The 21741-nt window shown below is 38.3% G+C and overlaps 2 protein-coding genes across 5 annotated transcripts in view; both read right to left on the reverse strand.

Moving 5' to 3' along the window:
- Positions 1-423: 423 nt before the first annotated feature.
- Positions 424-7572, reverse strand: LOC149010327 (GTP cyclohydrolase 1-like). 4 transcript variants are annotated; one of them, XM_089160338.1, is made up of 3 exons: positions 6897-6976; positions 2937-4548; positions 424-2222 (listed from the first exon to the last, which is right to left on the reverse strand). In XM_089160338.1, the coding sequence occupies exons 2-3, from the start codon at positions 2941-2943 to the stop codon at positions 970-972; spliced, it is 1260 nt and encodes a 419-aa protein (XP_089016464.1). In that variant the 5' UTR covers positions 2944-4548; positions 6897-6976; the 3' UTR covers positions 424-969. The 4 variants fall into 4 exon arrangements, 3 of the variants coding, with proteins under 3 accessions (XP_089016464.1, XP_089016465.1, XP_089016463.1); XM_089160339.1 differs by having other exon boundaries at positions 2937-3044; positions 6897-6974; XM_089160337.1 differs by lacking the exon at positions 2937-4548 and having other exon boundaries at positions 425-2222; positions 6897-7572.
- A 2239-nt stretch (positions 7573-9811) lies between these two features.
- LOC149010328 (cyclin-C1-1-like) overlaps positions 9812-21741 on the reverse strand; it is a 28653-nt gene continuing 16723 nt past the window's right edge. The window contains exons 7-9 of the mRNA XM_089160340.1: positions 13486-13530; positions 12464-12611; positions 9812-10724 (exon numbers count right to left, since the gene is read on the reverse strand). Coding sequence (XP_089016466.1) covers positions 10623-10724; positions 12464-12611; positions 13486-13530 — 295 coding nt within the window. The 3' untranslated portion in view covers positions 9812-10622. The remainder of the gene's footprint in view (positions 10725-12463; positions 12612-13485; positions 13531-21741) is intronic.

The following is a 21741-nucleotide window of genomic DNA, read 5'->3' on the forward strand; positions in this document are numbered from 1 at the left end:
GAATTCAGAGATTTGAAATCTCTAGATTCAAGTAACCAAACAAGCCCTTAGTGAAGGCTAAAATCTTGTTAGGTCATTTTTATGAAAAAATTTACATCTGAGTTTAGAAGTTTTTAACATTGAGGGTTGATTTTTTTTTTTTGGTTTTCCTTGGGAGGGGGAGGGGGGGGGGGGGGGGTTGGAGGGGTTTTGGTTATTTAAAAAAAAAATTCCCTCAAGAAATGTTAAAAGACTTTTGAACTTGGATGTAAATTTTTTTCATTAAAAGGACCTAACAAGATTTTAGCCTTCACTAAAAGAATCCTAATTTATAATTTTCATAAAAAAGGTGACCACACGAATACAAGATGGTCTAATCACTCGTTCTACCCCTAGGTCAGACCTGAACTTCATTCAATTAAGGTCACAATTGGTTGATTCAAATTGATTTAATTTAATGGGTGCAATTACTTGATTTAGGTTACAAATTGACGTCCTTAATTAAGATGAGCAAATGAATCCTTTCCACCCTTCCCTATTGTTGATGTAACTAGCAATTAAAACATACATGTCAATGAACAACTCAAATTGGAATGAAAGTAGGCAACCCATTGACAACTTTCTCTGTAACTCTCATTTGTAATCTTTCTGCTCCAAGGTATAATATTACTTGAAAAACGGCTTGAACCAAATGGATCTTCAGCGATCATACTCGGTTGGATTATAGTTAACCTCGTGGGAATCATGTGCCGTCAACATCAAGTTTGAAGAAATTAGAACCAGTATTTCTGTCATCAGTTCTTCAATAACAGGGATCTTGCTTAGGGATTATTCTTGACATGCCCACAACATCATTGCAGACAACAACAATATAGGAAAAGAAGAAATAAATGAAAGGAAAAAATATAATGAAAAAGAGTAAAAAAAAAAATGAGGCAGAAACTCAAAAAAATAATATTATCAAGAAATATGGAAGTTGAGGCTATAAATTCATCTTTCTGCAGCAGCAGTACTTTCTGCAACAGAATGTAGAAACATTGCCTTCGCTGTTCGATCGGTTGAAAATCTACCAAGTACAGCAATTGTGGCTGTACTGCTTCCAACTTTCTCAATTCCTCTGGAGACCATGCAAATGTGGTTGGCTTCCACAACCACCATCACTTCTGCCCCAAATGAAGAAGAAATTGTTTCGGCAATTTGCCTTGTAAGCCTTTCCTGTACTTGAAGTTTGCAACCATAAAAATGTACTATTGATTCCAAAATGGATCTCTCAATTTGCTTCTTCCAACTGGCATGGAAGTACCCTATGTGCACCACACCATGAAAGGGCAGGAGATGATGCTCACACTGTGACCAGAATGGAATGTTAAGCTCAGACTTCATTTCATCTTGACTGCAGCTAGCATTTCCATTTTCCTGATGTATAGCGGGTTTAGCTGAATTGAAACCATTCAGATCAATCTCTAAGTTAGATTTCTTAAACTTTAGCAGCCACTGTACAAAACGATGGGGTGTGCCCACAAGCTCATTCCGTGATGGGTCTTCACCCAAAGAATGGAGAATTGTAACAACAGAAGAGATCATGGAAGACTGGGAAGGTCCTACTTTGGAGGACACCTTGCAGCAGTTCCTTGAACTTGAGTGCCTAAAGATTGGCACATCCAATGACCTGGATGGGCACCAACAGAGGCTGGCAGAGGATTGGTTTTGGGCTTTCTCCACATTTATACCACTTGACTTTAGAAGAGTCCAAAGATCGCCCCAAACATCTGCATTTTCATTTTCAAAGACTCCAGAACCAGAATAAACCAAGGCCCTCACCCAACCATGCATGCTCCTTTTAGTAGTTTGGTGACTTTGGTCATGATAGCTACCTCCTACTTCCGGGAACTGAATATGCCAACATTGAAGAACAACTGCAACACCAGCTGGATTGATTCCATTTTGCAAAGCTGAACAGACTTCATCTGACAGACGTTGTGGATCTTGAAGTCTCTTTGCAAACACATCAGCTACCCTGGAAAACTTGCTTAGGCCCAGTACTCGTTGCCCAGATGGGACATATCCAATGTGACATTGAACCTGGAATGGGAGCAAGCATGATTCACAGTATGAGAAGAGGTTAAGGTCTCGAAGAGCTACTGCAAGGCCACCTGCCCCTCCTGCTTGCCCTACTCCACTATCCAAACCAGCTTCCGGAAACAAGGCACCTTGAACAATATCTTTTACTATTTGCCTGTAACCTGCAAAAGAAAATCTGTTTGTATCAGGAAGATGCCAAATCTTACCTAATATCTGTATACTATTTTTCAAAGAAATTACCATATAAGAAGATCACATCTATTTCCTGTTTTCAGGTCACAGCTCAAAAATTCCACACCAAAGAAATTTCTAGCAGATGGAACTCTGTAAGTCATGTGCAAGATGCATAACACCCAACAAATATAATAAAAAGAAACATCGAAGGATAAGCTAGCATCCAGTATCGAGAAAATCAATAAATAAGAAAAGGATATTGTCTCTAAGTTGTCATGATTGAGCTTTAATGGAGAACACGTACTTCTGGAAATGTTCTAACAAACTGCTGACAAGTTTAGAGATTAACCCAAAAAATAGCAAAAATAGCTTTTCAGTTAAATAAAAGGGTTACTTGTACATTCTACAGTGTTCAAATTGTTCAAATCAAATATAAAAGAATGAAGGCAGATGACAGATAACATCTGAAGATTTGAGAGAAAATTAAACTAACACCAAACTAACACCAATATGGTAATCTGATAATAAAAATGTCATAGGAATTTATGGATTTGCAAGGGGGTCTCAAAGAATTCATTAAACAGTCAACCAATCATCCCAATGTAGGGCTGAAATATGGGATACCCTAGCCAGTTAGGGACATATCCTAGAATAGTCAAAGTTCAAAAATATAATTGCAAAAAACGAATTTTAACACTTGCCTGACATATAACAGTTAAAGACATCTGTGGCCTAGCCAATAGAAAGTGTGTAGCTATTGGCCTCAAACTTGGACAAGTTGCTGCAGCATTTATCAAGTTCACCAAGACCTGGAATCATATTGAGTCCCATAAAACTGAAACTTAAGAGTTCTTAGTGATTCAGCAAAAATTCCAAATTCAGATCCAAGAGGTGTGCCGTGCTGATACAACCACATATGTATGCTTAATCACACAGTACAGACACAAGAATCAAGAGGCCCACTAGGAACTGTTAAAAATAAAAACCATGAGACTGAACTTTATTTTGAACGAAAGATTAAATGGATTAGATAAATCCCATCTACAAAACAAATTTCCAGAGATGGTCAAGAAACTATTCCCCTATTAATTACACATCTTTTTAACACTCCTTATGGATGTGCACAACCAGGAGAGAATTAGGTATAAGCTCATGCTGTTTCTTTTTTAAATTTTTTTTTTAATTCTTCTTAAATTTCCTAGGCTTTTTGAGACATCCATCATTTGACATTTCTAACATTTCATCATAAAGCCAACCGTATAATGTGGACCAAGTTAACCACATCGAATAATAGGCCATACCTTATGGAAGCCAGGAATAGAATCTTCTTTCTGACAGAGAGAGAGTGTGTGTGTTAGGGGGAGGGGGTGTTGGAGAAGTAGGTGGTGTTGGGGAAGAAGGATAAGGTTAGGAATTTCCTTTCTTCTTCATTAATTTTGTAGCTTTAAGGATTTCCTTGGGACATGTGATAAAAGGTAACAAACATGGTTATGTTATTCGACCATTTTGTCTTTATTTCCTAGGATTTTTAAGAACAAGATAATTGACTTACTCTCCATTTGGAAATTGATATTATTTTCTTATGCAAAATAAACAAAAAATATTAAAAGGATCAAGTTAGAACATTTTAATGAGTAAATGGTGCACTGTAGCTCACCCTTTATTTGGCAACTGTACCATTATCATAGGCAGATAAGAGAGCTTGAAAAACTTCATAGCAAAAAGACACTATCATACTGGTATTTCTATAGATTTACTACCTTTGAAAAAGACAACATAGAACATTAGAGAGCTTCCTTACGACCAATGCATAAACATGGGGATCATAAGGTTTCATTACACCATTAAGAAAATTTAGTCCCAAAAACAGTTGGTTGAAACCTATGACAGAATTCTGCAATTAGCCAAAACCATGTCTCATATATTACTTGAAAACTGGTGATTTTTTTGGTCCCCTCAACTACCTCCAACATTATTCAAATTGCCCCAGATGCTATGGGCTTGGATAATGCAACTAAACTAGCATGGAGTTTCATGCTTTGGTTTTAACGCATCTATTTTTTGTCCGCAGCAAAAGCTACAGGACTTATTAATTTCAAGATCAACTGCTTTCTTTTATCAGAGTTAGATCTGGCTCAAGATCACCCTCTCAAAAGATTTATATATGTAAAACATGCAGTGAACAGAAAAGTCCAATAAAAAGCATAAAGTTTCCTACAACCTGATAATCGATCCTGTCTTCATGAACCAGAGTACTATTTGTAAATAGCAATTAGTAAGCTCTAGGTATCTAGTACGCAATAACCAATATATCTGCACACCCAAAAAATGACATAAAGAAGTAATAAGTAACTAAACTATCACTAGTTTAACAGGTTCTACCCCCCCCCCCCCACACACACACAAAAAAAAGAAAAGAAGTTAAACAGGATTCAACTCCCACTAGAATTAGGCGTGGGTGGGGGAATCTTTAGACTGTGTTTGGTTCCGCAATTCTTTGGAATCAGCTTCCACGGAATCATGATTTCACTTTAAATAAATCGTTTGTTTCAAAGTGATTCGGAATCCACGTGATTCCATGGAATCAGGTGATTCTATATTTTTGTGTAAAATTGGTGATTCTATGGAAACCACCTATTGTGGTGGTTTCCAAATTGAATCACCAAATTGAAGCCATGTAGAAATTCATGTGATTCCAAGGAATCACTCGTGAGAACCCCAGAAATTGTGAGATCTCGTGAGCCCTAGAGCATCGTCTGCAAATCTGCGAGGCGCTTTCTTCCTGCTTGTCTTCTTCCATAACTTGTTCTCCATGCTTGACTTCTTCCATGACTTTGCGAGCCATAGAGCGCCATTTGCATATAAGTGAGTTGTCTTCTTCTTTCTTGCCTTCCACAGAGCTGCAACTCTGTAAGCCCTCCCTAGAGCATCGTCTTCAACCATGGGAAATCAATCTAATTACCAACTTGTATTCCAGATTTGTGGAATGAAATTGAGTCATTTGGATCGTGGAACCTTTAGGAGGAATGAATTTCAGGAAGAAACTGTGTAAGAAACCTTTAAGTGGCTCTGCTCCTTCCTCAGCTTCACATTGTTGATTCTTCTTGGCCATTGGATGAATTTCTAATGTTTATTGGTATTGCTGATAGTATTCTAGGTTTTGCTTGTGTTAAAAATGGAGGCTTTATTTTTTCTTTTTAGTTTGATTCATGGATTTTCATGAGTGCGGATACTGTCTGGTTCTGTGAACTATATTACTGTAAAGGGTGAAGACCCATCCCTTAGAAATAGAATTTTAAGGATGGGCTTATGCTTCGAATTTCTTTCTCCAATGAAATTGGTAGATCAATTGCTGTTATTAACGACATGGAGCTTTCCCCATCACCAAAAATTAAAGCTCTGTTTTTTTCTATTGGAAAAATAAAAAGACATTCATAATTCTTGTTAGTTTAATTCTAAAACTAAAGTTGTTCCTACCATAGAGTGGAATGGTCTGATATTTTAATAAAAAATTATGTTTTGGGTAAAATCTTGACACTTGTCGACTTATCGATTTTAGTTCATCATTTATTTACTCACTCCCGTCTCCTATTCTTCTTTTCTGATTGCAGATCCTATTGTTGAATTCTCGCATCTTTCTTAATTAATGTATTGGTAGCTCAATTGCAAGAGCAAAATAGAACTATTCCAAATATTGTTATGTGAATTGAGGATTCAAAGGAAAAAAGGTAAAAAAGAAAACTAACTTGTGTGTTTCTTGGGTGAGTACTTGGCTCAAATGGAAGAGCACTTGGAAATTATCCAAGGTATGATGTTTCAATTCCATCAGGATTCAAAGTGGAAGTAGTGAAATGGAACAGACTTTTATAAGGTGATGCAAAGGTGAATGGATCTAATTGAAAATTTATTCAAAAACTATTTAAAGTTAGTCCCATAGAAGTCACATGTCTGCTCTATAAGTTATTCCAGGCATCAACAGTGCATAATCGTAGACCCAAAAGCATCATTCTCCTCTTTGTATACTTATGTGAACGAAGTCTTTCCTTCTTTCTTTCTTTCTTTTTTTGGGTGGGGGGGGGGGGGGGGAGGGTAAATGTTAACTAAGTATTTCAATACCTTGAACTTAATGGACTAAAAATAAACTCGATAATGTTGATAAACTGAGGATTATAAAATCTCATCTAAATTGTATTACCTTCAATAAATTTGGAACTAAACATAAACATCTATGGATCCGAATGCAAACTCCTGATTACGGTTAAGCATAAATAATGATATAGCTCTATAGAATTTTTGTGTGATTTAGTGTAAATTTTTTTATTCGATCCTCAAGGTTTAGTGTTGTTAAGCATGTGTATGATCTGCAGAGAACATAATCCACTGAAACATTATAAATTTATAAAGTTGAATCTACTCAGAATCTACTCAGACCGATTCACTTGTCAGAATTAGGGCTTTTTCTAGACAGATTCATTTGTTAGAATCAAAAGAACTAAACAGCTCTTTTTAATACGAATACGATCCTACAGAACCTAATTCTACTGAGTCATGATTCCAGTGTTGACTCCAGGATTGCAGAACTAAACACAACCTAAGATTCTATTAGAAGTAGAACTTTAAGCTTGAATGTAAGTCAAACTGGATCAGAGTAGATTATGAACCTTTTGTTCCTTCACGAAGCGCCTTGGCAACACGAAGCGGAGTCTTCTTAAGACCTTCTCTATTGCAATCCTCCCCTAGACCCTGCAACAGAACCTTCACAGCGTCCACGATTTCAAAGGTAGTTTCCGTTTCATCCTTCAAATTCAGCTCCAAAGATTCTAACTTCACTCCATTTTCCAGTTCTCCAGCAAAATTGCCCTCATCCAAAGCGCCCATTTACCGAACACAATTCTACCAATATATCCGGACAAAACACAGATAGGAAATCTGCAAAGCTTCGTTTGAATCGGAAAAATGCTCAAAATTCCACTACGAGACGGGGAAAAGATTGGAAAATTCAGGGTACCAGATGAAAAAACGACAGCATAAACTATCTGCTCAAAGGGCAGATCCGACCGGACGTGGAGTACACAAAAATCAACCAACCCAGAAAGCGGGAGTAACAGAAGGAGCAGAAAACTACTACAACTCAAGGACAAGGAGGCTCTTATTTATCAAAAGAGTAGAAGAATGAACAGAGGAGAAGATAGGGAAGATTTGACCGGAAGAAGACCTACTGAGCCTATAAACGTAAGGCTACCGTTGAGATTTTAATGGGTGGAAGCGAATTCCCTTCCTCTTTAGCCCTTGTCTCTCAAGCTCGACCCTTTCCTTCCTCCAAGATTAACGCTTCTTCCGTTACCAAAAGCAAACAGTTATACTTCCCCAGCTCCAGTCACGGGTAGGGCTGCAACAGGCCCGGGCTGAGCCCGGCTTATGAAAATCAAGCACATCCCTATATATTATAATGCCTATTTTCACTCTGACCTTAATTCCGGGCTAAACATTATTGTCCTAACCTTAAGCTTTACTGGGCCAAGCCAAGCCCATTCTTGCCTTGATTGGTGGCTCTGTCTTTGGCCCTATCCATGGCCCTGTCCCTGACTCTGATTGACCTTGTATCTATTTCTAACCCTGATTAACTTTATCTTTGTCCTTATTACTAATTCATTGAAATCAAGCATCATGAACAAAATTAGGACTAGGATTAGGGCCAGAATTAAGTTAGCCAACCAAAGAATAATTTCTAGGCCCACCTTTTACCCTAACCTATCCTTAGGACCATAATCTTGAGCCCAAGCCCTATTTGGGCCCAGGGCGGACTTAGGGTGGGTCAGCGTCAAACTTGCACTCCTACAATTATTGAATTGGGGGTCCCATTTTTTTAGTTTTGACCTTTGGTACGGAAACGGTTGATCGCTCCGAATTACATTTCCCCAGCCTCGAGAGAAGAAGAAAGCCCTAACCCTAAAATTGCATTCTGTTTGCAGCTGCTACGGCTGGAACCCAAGAGTGTCTATTGTTTGGTTTGGTTTTGTGAAAAAATAAAATAAAAATAATAGAATAAGAAAATTATTGCTTGGGTGGACCGGTTTTTGCTTAATTTTTGATTTGTCATGCACAAACTAAAAACCTTATCAACAAACAGTGTCATGCACAAACTAAAAACCTTATCAACAAACAGAGGAAGTCCAACACTCCACCAAACCAAACCAAGGAAAATGTTTTAGTGGAAATACAAGTTATTTGACCTATTAATAAAGATAAAATAAAGGGTAAATATCACTTACCTCCCCTCTTAGCTGGACAAATAGCACTTACACCCCCTCTTAGCTGGATAATATCACTTACCTCCCCTCTTACCTAGCAAATATATCAAACACCTCCCCTCTGTTTACTTTCTTGGTTAAATTTAACTTTTATCGTTAAATATTTTTCTAAAACCCCATACTACCCTTGGCTAAATTTTTTTTTTAAACCCTGAATTATCATAATCACCCTAACAGTTAAAATACTAAATTACCCTCAATTAAAATAATTATTAAAAACCAAAGCGCCATAGTTGAAACCTAAATTATCTTTAATTATTAAAAGCCCAATGTACCCTTTTTTTAAAAAAAAAATTATCAAACAAAACGTATTACTATCAAGTAAAATTAAAAATACAATTAAAAAAAAAGGGTATGTTGATAAAATTAAACACGTACTACTATTTTGGGTTTTTTTAATTTTTTTTATCAACATACCTTTTTTTTTAATTGGATTTTTAATTTTACTTGATAGTAGTACATTTTTTTTTTAATTGTTTGATAAATTTAAAAAAAAAGAGGGTATGTTGGGTTTTAAATAATTAAAGATAATTTGAGTTTTAACTATGATGTTTTAGTTTTTAACAATTATATTAATTGAGGGTAATTTAGTATTTTAACTGTTAAGGTGATTATGATAATTTAGGGTTTAAAATAAAAAAATATTTTTAGCCAAGGGTAGTATGGGGTTTTAGAAAAATATTTAACGGTAAAAGTTAAATTTAACCGAGAAAGTAAACAGAAGGGAGGTGTTTGATATATTTGTTAGGTAAGAGGGGAGGTAAGTGATATTATCCAGCTAAGAGGGGGTGTAAGTGCTATTTGTCCAGCTAGAGGGGAGGTAAGTGATATTTACCCTAAAATAAACTACTAACGAGGGTTGGTCCAAGTGGTAAGTAACTTGGTTCGCTTAAGGAAGGTTCCGGTATCGGATCCTTGTGGATGCAAAAAATCTCCGCTGGAAGATTCACCCACCACAGCCAGGTGTGCGACGTTAGTCGAACACCGGTTTATAAAAAAACCTGGGTTTATATTTAAGTATATATCTCATACCAAATTTGTGGTGAAAAAATGTTAGAAACAAATGAGGGACGTGATCCTTCCATTAAGATCTTTCCACTAATTCATCATACTATAGTCAAAGTCATGGCATGGGGGCTCCCCACGATACCATACGATACTAGTCGATACATATCCATATTTGATATAATTGATACGATACATCTCGATATAGTCTCTTCATTAAATTACACTAAAATACATTAGCTAGGGCAATACAATACCGATTACAGAACGATACGTCTCTTAAAATCACTTAATTGATACAATACTCTAAAGCTGGATCCCAACTCAATAGCCTCCTATATAGCCTCCTATAATGAAACAGAGAAACAAGAGACGCCAACGTGTGAATTCATGCTTAGCTCTTGTGGCCCCCACATCTGAAATGATATACGTGTCATCCAACCAATTAAAGAGGGAGAGAGATCATTTACCCAAGAGTGATTACAAAACGCATCACTATGCATGAGATTTTTTCTCTTCATTCAGGGATGTGGTGGCGTCTTATCTCTAGTCGCAAGATTCCTTATTTACAAACCCAAGATAGTAATCAGCAGCAAATTAATGTAGCCCAAGCAAATAGGTTTTAGGCCAAGTGTTAACTTTCAAATCTGGGACTCATACGAATCAATACGAAAGCCATCCAAACTTGGCCAATCTCTTTTTCCAGTTATCATAAGAGAACGATTTTGGTACATGTAAATAACAAAACCTGAAGGCTAGATGTGAAATTTAACTCTACCTTAGGGGGCTGCTATAAATTTCCCCAAAATTTTTTTTAGAAGACTACCACTTGATTTCCCCATAAATATTGATTACCAACAACAACAAGAAGAACACAAAAAAAAAAAAAAAAGAAAAAAAGAGAAAACATTTGACATATTCCAGTCTACAATTTTTCAGCTAATAATTTTTACAAGGGATACCCAATTCAACCTAAGCTCTATCCCCAAATCTAACAAGCAACCTTACCAGCTAAGCTAGCTAAAAAACCTTTCATATCAGCCACATGGACAAGCATTTTAGAAAAGTGACTTATTTTAAAGCTAGCTTGTTAAGTATAGCATTTATCCTATCTTCAGAGACCATTTTTTGGCTATCATAAAAGTCTAATATCTCCATTGAAATGTTCTTCACCTGCAGGATTCAAAGCAATTTAAGATAAAGACAACATAGAAATAAAGGGATGAGAAATTCATAAATCTACAAGATGAAAAAGTTTATCACAAAACAAGTGGGTTGGACTTTGTTTTACACTTCCATTTCCTTGTAAACCAATTTGTTTTTATTCTTTTCTTGTACATCTGGGAAACAAAACCAACCCCCCCCCCCCCCAACCACCTTCTTCTCCTCCCCAGAAGACAAGAAAAAGAAAAAGGAAGAGATGCTGAAGAGCAACACCAGCTCTGCTAAGACCTCAAATGTATATGAACATTTACTGGAAAGTTAGTCAGCAACAGGTACATAATACGCATTCACCAAAAAATATTGGCTCAGTAAACTGTATGAGGCAGTTCAGAACATGAAACGTAATTTGGTTATTTTACTAGGATTCTGGGATCACCTACCTAGCTCACAACCATCCCCTTCCAAAACTTTAAAAAGAAAAACATAATGCAGCACAAGATATCCCCAATTTCAAGGGCGTCTTGATGATTCTTTTTTTATTCCTTTTGAAGCTAATGAGTTTGGTAGTCTCCAGATGGTTTGACCTTGTACATGCAGTTATATACTGAACCTAATTTCCCCCAATCCTTCTCAATATTCTGAATTAAAGCAAGATGTACGGCCTCTCAACATTTGAGCCCACGAGTGTGTGCAAAATGGATCTAATAGTTTCCATGGCTCACTCTCCCAATGATCTCACTGCTTCCATTCTTTCAATGCAGAAGATATAGTAAATACAGGTGGAAACTTCTTGACCAATACCTAAGGATGTTTGAGTAAACCAGCAGACTCATGAGGTTCCTATCAAAAAATCTCATTGGCTGAAATGTGTTCAGGATTACACAACTATTGAATAGACTACACAATGCAGTGACGGCAAAAGAATAGTTGGACAACCAGTGCCTATAACATTCTAGCTAAAGGAGATTATACATTTTCCATTACTAAATTATATTCTTGACATGTATGTGTGTGGTCTGTCCTTGTTAAAGGGATTTAGGATTTTGAACCTGGTTTTTACTGGGGTCAAAAAATACTTCCAAACCATGAAATTCTAGTTGAAACATGAAAGGTTCCAGTGCTGGTGTGTGATTTATGGTTTTGAGGCATAAATGGTCAAATAAGTTGTTGTGATTTATGGTCTTGAGGCTGTGGGCAACTAAGTTCCCAAAACTTTTAGGAGACCTTATTTAGGCCCTTTAAAAGTCGTCAAGAAAGATAAAAAAATGGTAGCTTGGCTTAAGAGTTAAGACTCTATGGTGCTAGTGTAAGCTTTACAAGGATATAATATTTAGTAATAGAACACAAATAACTCAATTAGGACAACTAAAAATCATGGAATATGAAATTAATTAAACAAATATTGGTAGTCATTTGACAATTATCAAATGAATAAATTTCATAGCAAAAACTGAGGGTTTTCTCGTAACTCGCTTTCATTGCGAAACTCATGGAACAATGCAAAAACTCAAAATGTGGTCGAGAGTCTCAAGACTATAAATTTCATACAAAGGGTTTGACTAAAATCCAAAACATGGTAAGACCCAGGTAGAAAGTGTTGATTATATTTTGCCCAAGTTGCTTCCCAAGATGAATAAAAGACAATGGAAAGCATAAATTCAAGGTCTGGTTCTGAAGATGCTAATATGAAAGAAAAGAAAAGTTACACCAAGACAAAATAAAAAAATCAGACACGAGGTAAGCCTTACCACATTCATATCAACACGGAGCTCTTCAAACCACGCGGTTGAGTCTTTCTCTTTGAGTACACTTGCAATGTGTATGCAGGCTAACGCAATCATGTAAGGTGGGTAAATAAGAATAAGATCCATCTTATATGTGTCATTGACAAGTCCCCTGTGAGTTCAAATGACTATTAGAATATCTCGTTAGTGCATTTGCCTCCAAAGAACAACTGCATCTCAACAGAGAACAACTCAACCAATTCATGTTAATCATATACATGTAGAATCAGATTCAGAATAAAACTGGTGAATTTTCAATTGAGACTTAGATAATAAAAGGTGCCAGACAAGCAAACTCTGAGAGGCCTGAGACCCTGACATTTAGTGAATCTTAAAATAATATAAGGATATCTAAGTTCAAGTTGAAAGAAAGTTATACAGCATATAAAGTAAATAAATAAAACAATAACTTTTGAGAAGGAAACAGATTGATCTGATAAAAACATATCTACATCAAGATGTAGGAGAAGTAACAGGAAAGTAAATCTTCATTCTTTGCAACCCAAAAAAGGATCAAAGGAAGTGCCACATGCAGGCAGAGGATCTCAAAGTTCACAATTTAACAAAGGATATGAAACTCTAGGAAAGAAAGGAGGAAGGACCCAGTAACTAACAGAAAGTTGTCTAGGGAAAACTTGGGTTGATAATTAACATAAGAATCTCCTGAATCGTGTCAACAAAAGAGTCGCACACTGGCAGTCGTCATTTCATCCATTTTTCATATGAGCCACACATTTGTAAGAATGACAGCCTCAATACTTAAAGACGACCTTAACCAGACAGCCGCTTCTAATAACCAACATGTTAAACTTTTTGGTTAGCCAGATAGCAAGAAAATTAAGTGTTTATAAATCATGAAAACGTGACTGCCAAGGATAGAGAGCGGCTAAAGTAACTCTGGCAACCCAACCACCTATTTCCCAGTAACCTTCTAATATACATGACTATTTCAAAAGCTGAAGTTTCCACTGAGACTGAAACTTTACCAAGATAAGTGAGTTAAATCTGTCATGCTAGCATCCTGTAGCAACCTGTCAACAAGAAGGAGAAATAGTTATATAAGATCGATAAACAAGTATACATCCTACCAAATGGTAAAGCCGCACATGAGACTTTCTAAACGACATCCAGTGCTAATAATATAAATGAAATGGTTAACTTGTATGATATAAACCCTTCCACTGAGTCTGATTAGTAGAGGGGTTACCAATGTAATTTTTCCTTCTACCTTTTATATATAAATAAAGGGCATGACTGATGCCAACGCAGAGCTGTTCTAGGGGTGAAACCAACACCTCTTAGTGAAGAGGTCGTGGGTTCAACTCTTGCTAAGGCATATTAATATCCCTATCCCCCGGCTTAATAAGCCCCTTTGTACCCAAAAAAAAAAAAAAAAAAAAACAAGGGCATGACCGATCTAATTGATCAATCAAGCAATTACAGCTCAAAGTGTTCTTTTAATAGAAACAATATTAAGAAGAGTCAATCAGTATGAAAAATAGAAAGAGGAAAGGAACTGCAAGTCTCTTAGAGGAGAAAACAGACACTGTTGGCCAGAATGCTCCAACTATGGATGATAATTATGTAAGCGAACAGAAGGTAGTAAAGACAAATAAGAACAACCATTATACATAAGGCCTTACCTGCACCCAAAACACACCCAGTGGCCGGCAACTATATTTTATTTTTAGAAAAGGCCCCCAGGGGGGAGGGAGGGGAGTGTTATGATGTCTTGTATTGTATCAGAGGTTCTAGAACTGATCCAGAAGGCCACTAGGAAGCCATAGGGCCTGAGTCCTGGAAGGATTGACCCACCTTGAGGGTTATTTTAATTACGGGGTCTAGAAGAACTAGTGGGTCCATGTGGGGGTTTCAGGGGCAGCAGCCCCTAACCTTAATATATATATATATATATATGTATGTATTTTTTGGTGCGCGCGTGTGTGTGGAGGGTTTTGTAGCATTTCCATGAAGGGTACCTGTGTAAGGTTTTATGTTATATTTGTAGTGAAACAGGCATAGGCAATCTAACGAAACTGCGTAAATCTTTGTTTGCAGTTGATGGTGAAGTAGGATAAATCTCACCATGGGCATTGGCAGTCTAACTTGATCATGTCACTCTGTGTGTTTGGTTATGCATTTCTTTTTTGTGTATGTGTAACTTCCGTTTGTGTCCTGTATGCTAAATTCGTTCATAGGATTCCCAACTTCTATAATACTAAAGAGAGAGATTATAGTCTTAATGTTAGGAAAGGGCAATTTGGGAAAGGATTGATTCATCGAGAGTTAGTGCCTTGCGCTAACTCTCGATAGGAAAAAGATGGCGGTAATTAAGAGTTTTATACCAATTGAAATTGGTTGATGCTTTCCTATATAGAATAAACTTGTAAATTAGCTTATATATAGTGAAGTTATTTTGAAGTGTGCTCACAAGTTGAATCTAAGCCTCCACAACTAAGTTGTGGCTTCCATCTTCTCCTCTCCCTCATTCTTCACCTTATTCTTTCTCAAACTAACACTTAACAACCTACAAATTCAACAATTGTAAAGCCATCCAGTAGGTGGGGGAAAAAAGGAAGTTGACCCCCATAAAATTGAGACAGAGGTCAAGGACCTCCAAGGATCTCAAAATTTGGAGGAACATATTTTTATGTTAATATCTACTTCATTTACAGTTGTCATGACGCCTATTTAAACCACAAATTGGAGAGGTTTGAAATCCAAGTCAAACCTATTAGGCAAGCAAGGCATCCAAGAGATCCCCAGTTGACCAAGTTAAACAAAGTGCCAGGACGCAGGCCTTGGCAACTATGACTTGAATGGTTCCAAATTTGTGATGATCCCAATTGCTTCTTACGCCTCAACTGTAATACACCAAGGTACCATTAACACGCATAACAATGAAGTTGGTGAGGGTAGCTAGCACTTTTTTCATCCACTCAGAACTGGTATGAGAAAGTCCTCAAATTAGTCAACAGAATCCTTGGGCCCCTTATTGCTGCCGAACTCTAGAACATCAACCTTAGGCTTAAACCCGTCTGATGAGAGCTACTAAAAGATCTCGCTAGAGTTACTATCTAGAAAATGCATCTGCAATCCATAAAGTACCAAACTAAACAGTTGGTACAGATGGTTCTGCTTTATCTTGCTTTTTGGTTCTCCTCGTATGAGCAAGAATTTCAGCAACAGTACCTTGATTTTTTTTTTTTTTTTTGGGGGGGGGGGGGGGGGGGGGGTTTCCATTAAATTGTCATATTTTGCTTCACTTATTATTTCAATTCCCTATACAACTTGTACAGCTGATGATGTAGACTGTTTCCAGGGGTTCCATAGGGCTTAGGGTTACTTCCCCAAACCCTGTGGCCCCCAATTGATCTAGGAGTATTTTGGTCATTTTTGCAGATCTCGTGGAGTCCTAGGTCAGGTTCCCATTGAGTCCAGCTAGTTGTAAGGACCCTAGATCTATTTTTATTTCTTATTTGAGTCATAATTTTCTGAGTTACTAAAGAGTCCTTGTCTAGGTAAAATTTCTAGGTTGAGTTGGAATCCCCTAGTCTCAGTCTACTTCTTGTTAAGAATTCATATCTACTCTTAGATTCCAAATTGAATCCCTCTAGGATAAGATACAACAGAATCCTTGCTTATGTTAAGAGCATGGACGAAAATTCGATCGAAATGCCTGCAAAAATCCAACTCGAAACGAAATATAGTAGTAGGCACGAAAAGTATCCATTTCGTTTTGTATAGACCGAAATTTCGGTCGATACGAGTCGATATTTCGGCCCGATACCATATCGGGCCGAAATGACACTTGCGTAGGCTTTAAAATACCCAAAATCGAGCTCATTTTCGACCTACCGTCAGTTTCGACTGTTTCGAGCGATATCGCCCAGGAGATTTCGACATAGTTTTGCAATTTTTGCTGATTTCTCTTGCTTTCATCCCATTCTACACCTAATTTCTAGTATTCCATTTCCTTCAAACACTTGATTTGCTCCTCCATTTGTGCATTTTCTCAAATCTTGCAAGGTGAATAACCAACTTCCTCATTTTTTTATTTTTGTTTCATTTGTGCCTTAAATCATGTTAGATTGCTTCCAAATTTATATATGTTTACTTTAGAGTGATGATCTATGAATTTGTAGTGTCAAAATTATTTTTTGATTCTTCCTACTATTTTTTTATTTTTCTGTTATTAAAAATTATTTACTAAATTATGTATATTGTTAAAAATGTTTATTTATAGTACATGTATAAGCTTCAAATGGATGTATGTGAGAGTTGAGACACCATATTACTGTGATGGTGTTGAATTAATTTTTTTCTGTTAATTATGTAATTTTACTGTATTTAATATATATTTAAATAATTAAAAAATATTAAAATATTAAAAAAATAATTAATTTCTGTTTTAAATTTAAAAATAGGAGAGTATTAGTGGAAGCATGTATGCAATTTTTTAAGCATGTTGTGGATATTTTTAAGATAGTTAGTGTGTATTTTATATATTAAAAAATACTTATATAGTTATACATATATTTTTTTTTAATATTTAAAAATAGGAGGTTATTATTAGAAGCATGTATGTCATTTTTTGAGCATATTATGGAGCTTTTCAAGATACTTAGTGTGTGTTTCTTGTATCAGGCACTCTATTTTACAGATGTCAGACATAGCTCGGGATCATGGGAGGCCACTGACAGCTGATAAGAGGAAGAGTGAGTGTAATTACTGCAAGAAACAAATAGGAAGAGGTGGGACCACTAGATTGAAGGTGCATCTAGCTGGTGGCAACAGGGATGTAACAAGGTGCCCAAAGGTGCCTGTAGAGGTCAAGAGGGCAATGGCCTCATATATTAGTGGTGGAAAGCAAAAGAGGAAAGAGAAGAGAACACGAGAGGGATGAGTTCGAGGATGCTCTTAGATGACCTTCCGGATCCCGAGGGTTATGGTAGGGATAAGCCAAGAGACGGTGACCACGATCCGGAGGCCGATCGGCCGAGGAGGGCGATGATGATGAGCAGGGAGCAACGGAGGATTGATGACATCGGGGAGGCAACGAGAGGGTGCGGGTTGTGGGTCCTCTCAGAGAGCCGGTAGGTATGGGAGGCATAGGTGGCTCCCAAGTCCCTATGAGGAGGTCTCAGAGTGTAAGGCAGGAGGCTCCTATCCCACGGGCCCCTACAAGGGGTCGAGCTTCCTCAGCACATCCTACAGATCCGGATCTTGAGATTCTTCACAATGAAATGGCCCTATTTGCGAGGCCTGAGCATAAACAGAGAAAGTTGAAGCACTTAGGGGGGAGTGTGAAGGAGAAAGTGGGGATGGCTTTCTCCAAATGGGCGCATTACCATAGTGTTCCAGCACATACAGCTCGGGGGCCCTACTACGGAGATATGATTGAGCGAGATAGGCAGGTGGGAGTGGTGTACGGGGCCCCACACCCGGATGAGATATATAATGTGTATTTGCCTAAGCATAAAGAAGACATAAATGAATACATTAAGGGATTAAAGCCCATGTGGAATCATTATGGAGTGACTACGATGGTGATGGTTGGAGTGGTCCCACTGAGACAGTCCATCATCAATTTCATGTTGAATTGTGATGGGAGGACAGTGTTCCTCAAGTCGATAGATGCATCCGGTGAGAAGAAGGATGCAAAATACATTTACAAATTACTGAAGCAAGTGGTGAAGGAGGTTGGAGTGGAAAATGTAGTTCAAATTGTGACTGATAATGGCTCCAACTACAAGAAAGCTTGGTTGAAGATGCAAGAGAACTCCAGGTATCTAAAGTCTAAACATATAGTATTAATTTTCATTTGTAAATACATATATTTACATTACACATATACATGTACACTTTATAACTTTGTATTGATGGCTTGATGCCTTGATGGATGGACAGATATAGGCTCTTTTGGACTCCTTGTCTTGCTCACTCGCATTGACTTAATGTTGAAGGAGATTGGAAAGGTCAAGCTTGTGAAGAATACGGTGGACCAAGCTCAACATGTTAGCACCTTCATATATAACCACACCTATGCATTAAGGATGATGAGGGACAAATGTCAGGGTGAGTTAGTGAGGCTAGGCATAACCAGATTTGCTACTAATTGGATAGCATTGCAGAGCTTTGAGAGTAGGAAGACTGGCCTTAGGAGTATGTTTGCATCAGAGGAGTGGTTTAACTGGGAGGGTTCTCAGTTGACTATCCTTGATGAGAGTTTTTGGCACAATGTGAGGATAGTAGTGAAGATGCTTGAGCCTGTGGTGAATGTGTTGAGGATGGTAGATCAGCAAAGAAAACCTACTCTAGCACACACATTTGTTGCAGTAGATAGGATGAAGCAGCAAGTTGCTCAGGTCCACCCACGCGGCAACAAGAAAGTCCTTCAAATAATCAACAGTAGATGGGAGTCTATGTTGCAGCATCCACTGCATAAGGTGGTGAGTTGTTAAGTTTTTAAGTACTTAAGTCTAATATTTAATTTAATTTTCATTATGTTATCATACTATTAAGGCTTAAGCATTAACTATTCCCTTTTATGACATATTTTTTCTTACTCAGCATACTATTTAAATCCCAAGTACCATTACAAGGACAATCTTGGGATGAGGCAAGATTTGATGGATGCTGTCCAAACTGTAGTGGAGAAGTTCGAACCGGATACAGCTAAACAAGCAGTCATCCTTATGGAGGTGAGATAGTGATTAGAATCATTTGATATTCACAATTCGTAGTTTTATACTAAGTCATTAACCTAGTAACTACTAACTAGTTATTGTTTTTTCTCTTTATATATTAGATAAAGGCTTTTAGGGATGCCACTTTGGGAGCTTCGGTCGTCTTTGTGGCCGTATCGAGATCGGGAAACCGCCCCTGCGGGTAAGTTCATTCATTTATTTCATTATACATTTAATTATTATATTCTATCTTTAATTTAGTTATTTAAGTATTAAAATGACTTAGAATCTATGTTTGTTGCAGCTGAGTGGTGGTTGCAATTTGGACGTGATTCACACAACTTGAGTAGGATTGCAAGCAAAGTGCTCTCCCAAACATGTTCTACCACTAGTTGTGAGCGAAATTGGAGCACCTTCAGCCTCATTCACTTGAAGAGGCGCAACCGATTGGGTGTGAAGCGTCTAGAGGACCTTGTCTACCTACACTATAATATGAGACTGATAGAGGATCATATTAGACAAGGGATGGATAAAGAGAGCACCAATATCGAGTTGGCCGACATATTTGAGATGGATGATGATGATAACCCAATAGTTGACTGGATCAGGGATAGTGGAGACGAATTGCTGGATGAGGATGGAGGTCTTCTCAATAGTCAGTTGGCAGAGGAGATGGGGGCTGATGTGGGGGACTTCATGGCCCAGGAGGGGAGGCCACATGTAGAGCCCGCCCGTCCCTTCGTGCCACACCCTAGTGCATCCACCCAGAGTGAGGATTTGATTTTCTGGTCCGACACTGAGGATGAGGTGACTCAGGCCTCCGGCGATGACGACGATGGTGGTGATGATGACGGTGATGGTGATGATGGAGGGGATGAGGAGGGTGTGGGACCTCGTGATCAGGATTCAGCTGATCCTAAGGAGAGACCACCACCACCACCATCTGCTGGACATGAGAGTCAAGGGGGGGGAGGACGACCACCGAGATTCACAGGAGAGAGTCAGTTCACCCACGCGACATAGGATTCAGACCACTACCCGGAGCTGCATCTCGAGGCAAAAATGTTTCCTCTACATATTCGAGGAAGGGGAAGGGAGAGACAGCATGGCTGGAGCACAGAGGACACGCCATCATATGGGTCCTACCGTCCATCCGATGCCGAGAGCTTGATGGGATCTATGAGATCGATGAGCATTGATGATGCTAGAGACTCCTCCACCTTCAGAAGATCCGGATGGCATAGGCCTGCAGAGTCCTCATATGATAATGTTGTGGAGAGTATTGGTTCTACCGAGTCGACTTATGGTTATGGACCATATGGTGTCCCTCCTGGCTATCAGATTCAGGGTCAGGCCAGTCAGCCACGACTGGAGCCTTATGGTTATGGAGCGGCCTATGGAGCTTATGGGGTCCCTCCCACTGTCGATTATCGGAGTCAGCCATTGCGACCTTATCAGTATCCTTATCCTTCTCCTAGTCCTGAGAGCCAAGGGCAGGGTGGTCTTTCATTTGTTGAGCAGATTTTCCACACTATTCCACAGCCACAAGGCCCACCACCACCAGTTCCTTTGGAGATTCACAACTTCCCACCGTTAGGGAATCTTATGCATGTGGATGAGGCCACATACAAAGGTGCAGTTTTTGACTATGTCCAAAACTATATGGGGCGGGGGCAAACATCATGGGAGTTATATTGTCATTTGTATAGGGTGCAGATGGAAGAGGGAGACCTTGAGGCTTGAATAGAATAGACTTGTAAGTTGTAAGTTGTAACTTGTAACTTGTAAGTAATAACAATACAGCTTCTTCTCTGATTCATGTACTATATACTTGGAATGTTGGGTGTTACATTTTCAATAGTTTTTTAGTAAACTAGTAGTTATTATAGTGTGTATTATGCTTGAAATAGCTAGTATGCAAAAATCCAAATCAATTTGAGTGCATTTGAGGCTCGAAATTGAGTTTTCAAGAATCAGGAAAAAAGTATCCAGTTTCGGTCGAAATTTCGACCTTTTCCAAGGTCGAAATGTTCATTTCGATCGAATTTTTTACCTTACTTAAGAGTCTTTAATTAAGTTAGAGCCTTAGTTTTCTTCTTTTAGACAGCTATAAATAAAGACCCCATCCTCTATACAGGCAAGTTCAATTGATTAACAAAATTTCTGATTGAGACTTTGGAGGAAACAAGTTGTGGCTTCCTTGGGAGTTCTGCGGCAGCCGAGGGAGTAGTTCAAACTGTTGTCTCCAAGCTCCAGCAGTGATTCAACAACTACAGCAGTCTTCTCCCATTCCCAAGTAAGTACAACACATCCACACCCCTTCCAGCCCCCTTCTCCCTATTCCCTAACCCACGCAAGTACCTCCAGCCCTCCCCTCTTCCTTGTGGCAGCAGCTATCCCCCTAAATGTCAAAATCTTAGATCCCCAACCCCAATCCCACCCCCTCTCCCTTCTAGTTGAACCGAACTCTCCCCTTGCATCTAAGACCTATTCCTTCCCTTAGATCCTCCATTTGACCTTCCCCCATTAGGTGTTAGAATTTTCTGCAATTCG

Source organism: Hakea prostrata, chromosome 7 (assembly GCF_041222555.1).
Source record: "Hakea prostrata isolate BN-2017 chromosome 7, UWA_Hpros_2, whole genome shotgun sequence".
Lineage (NCBI taxonomy): Eukaryota > Viridiplantae > Streptophyta > Magnoliopsida > Proteales > Proteaceae > Hakea > Hakea prostrata.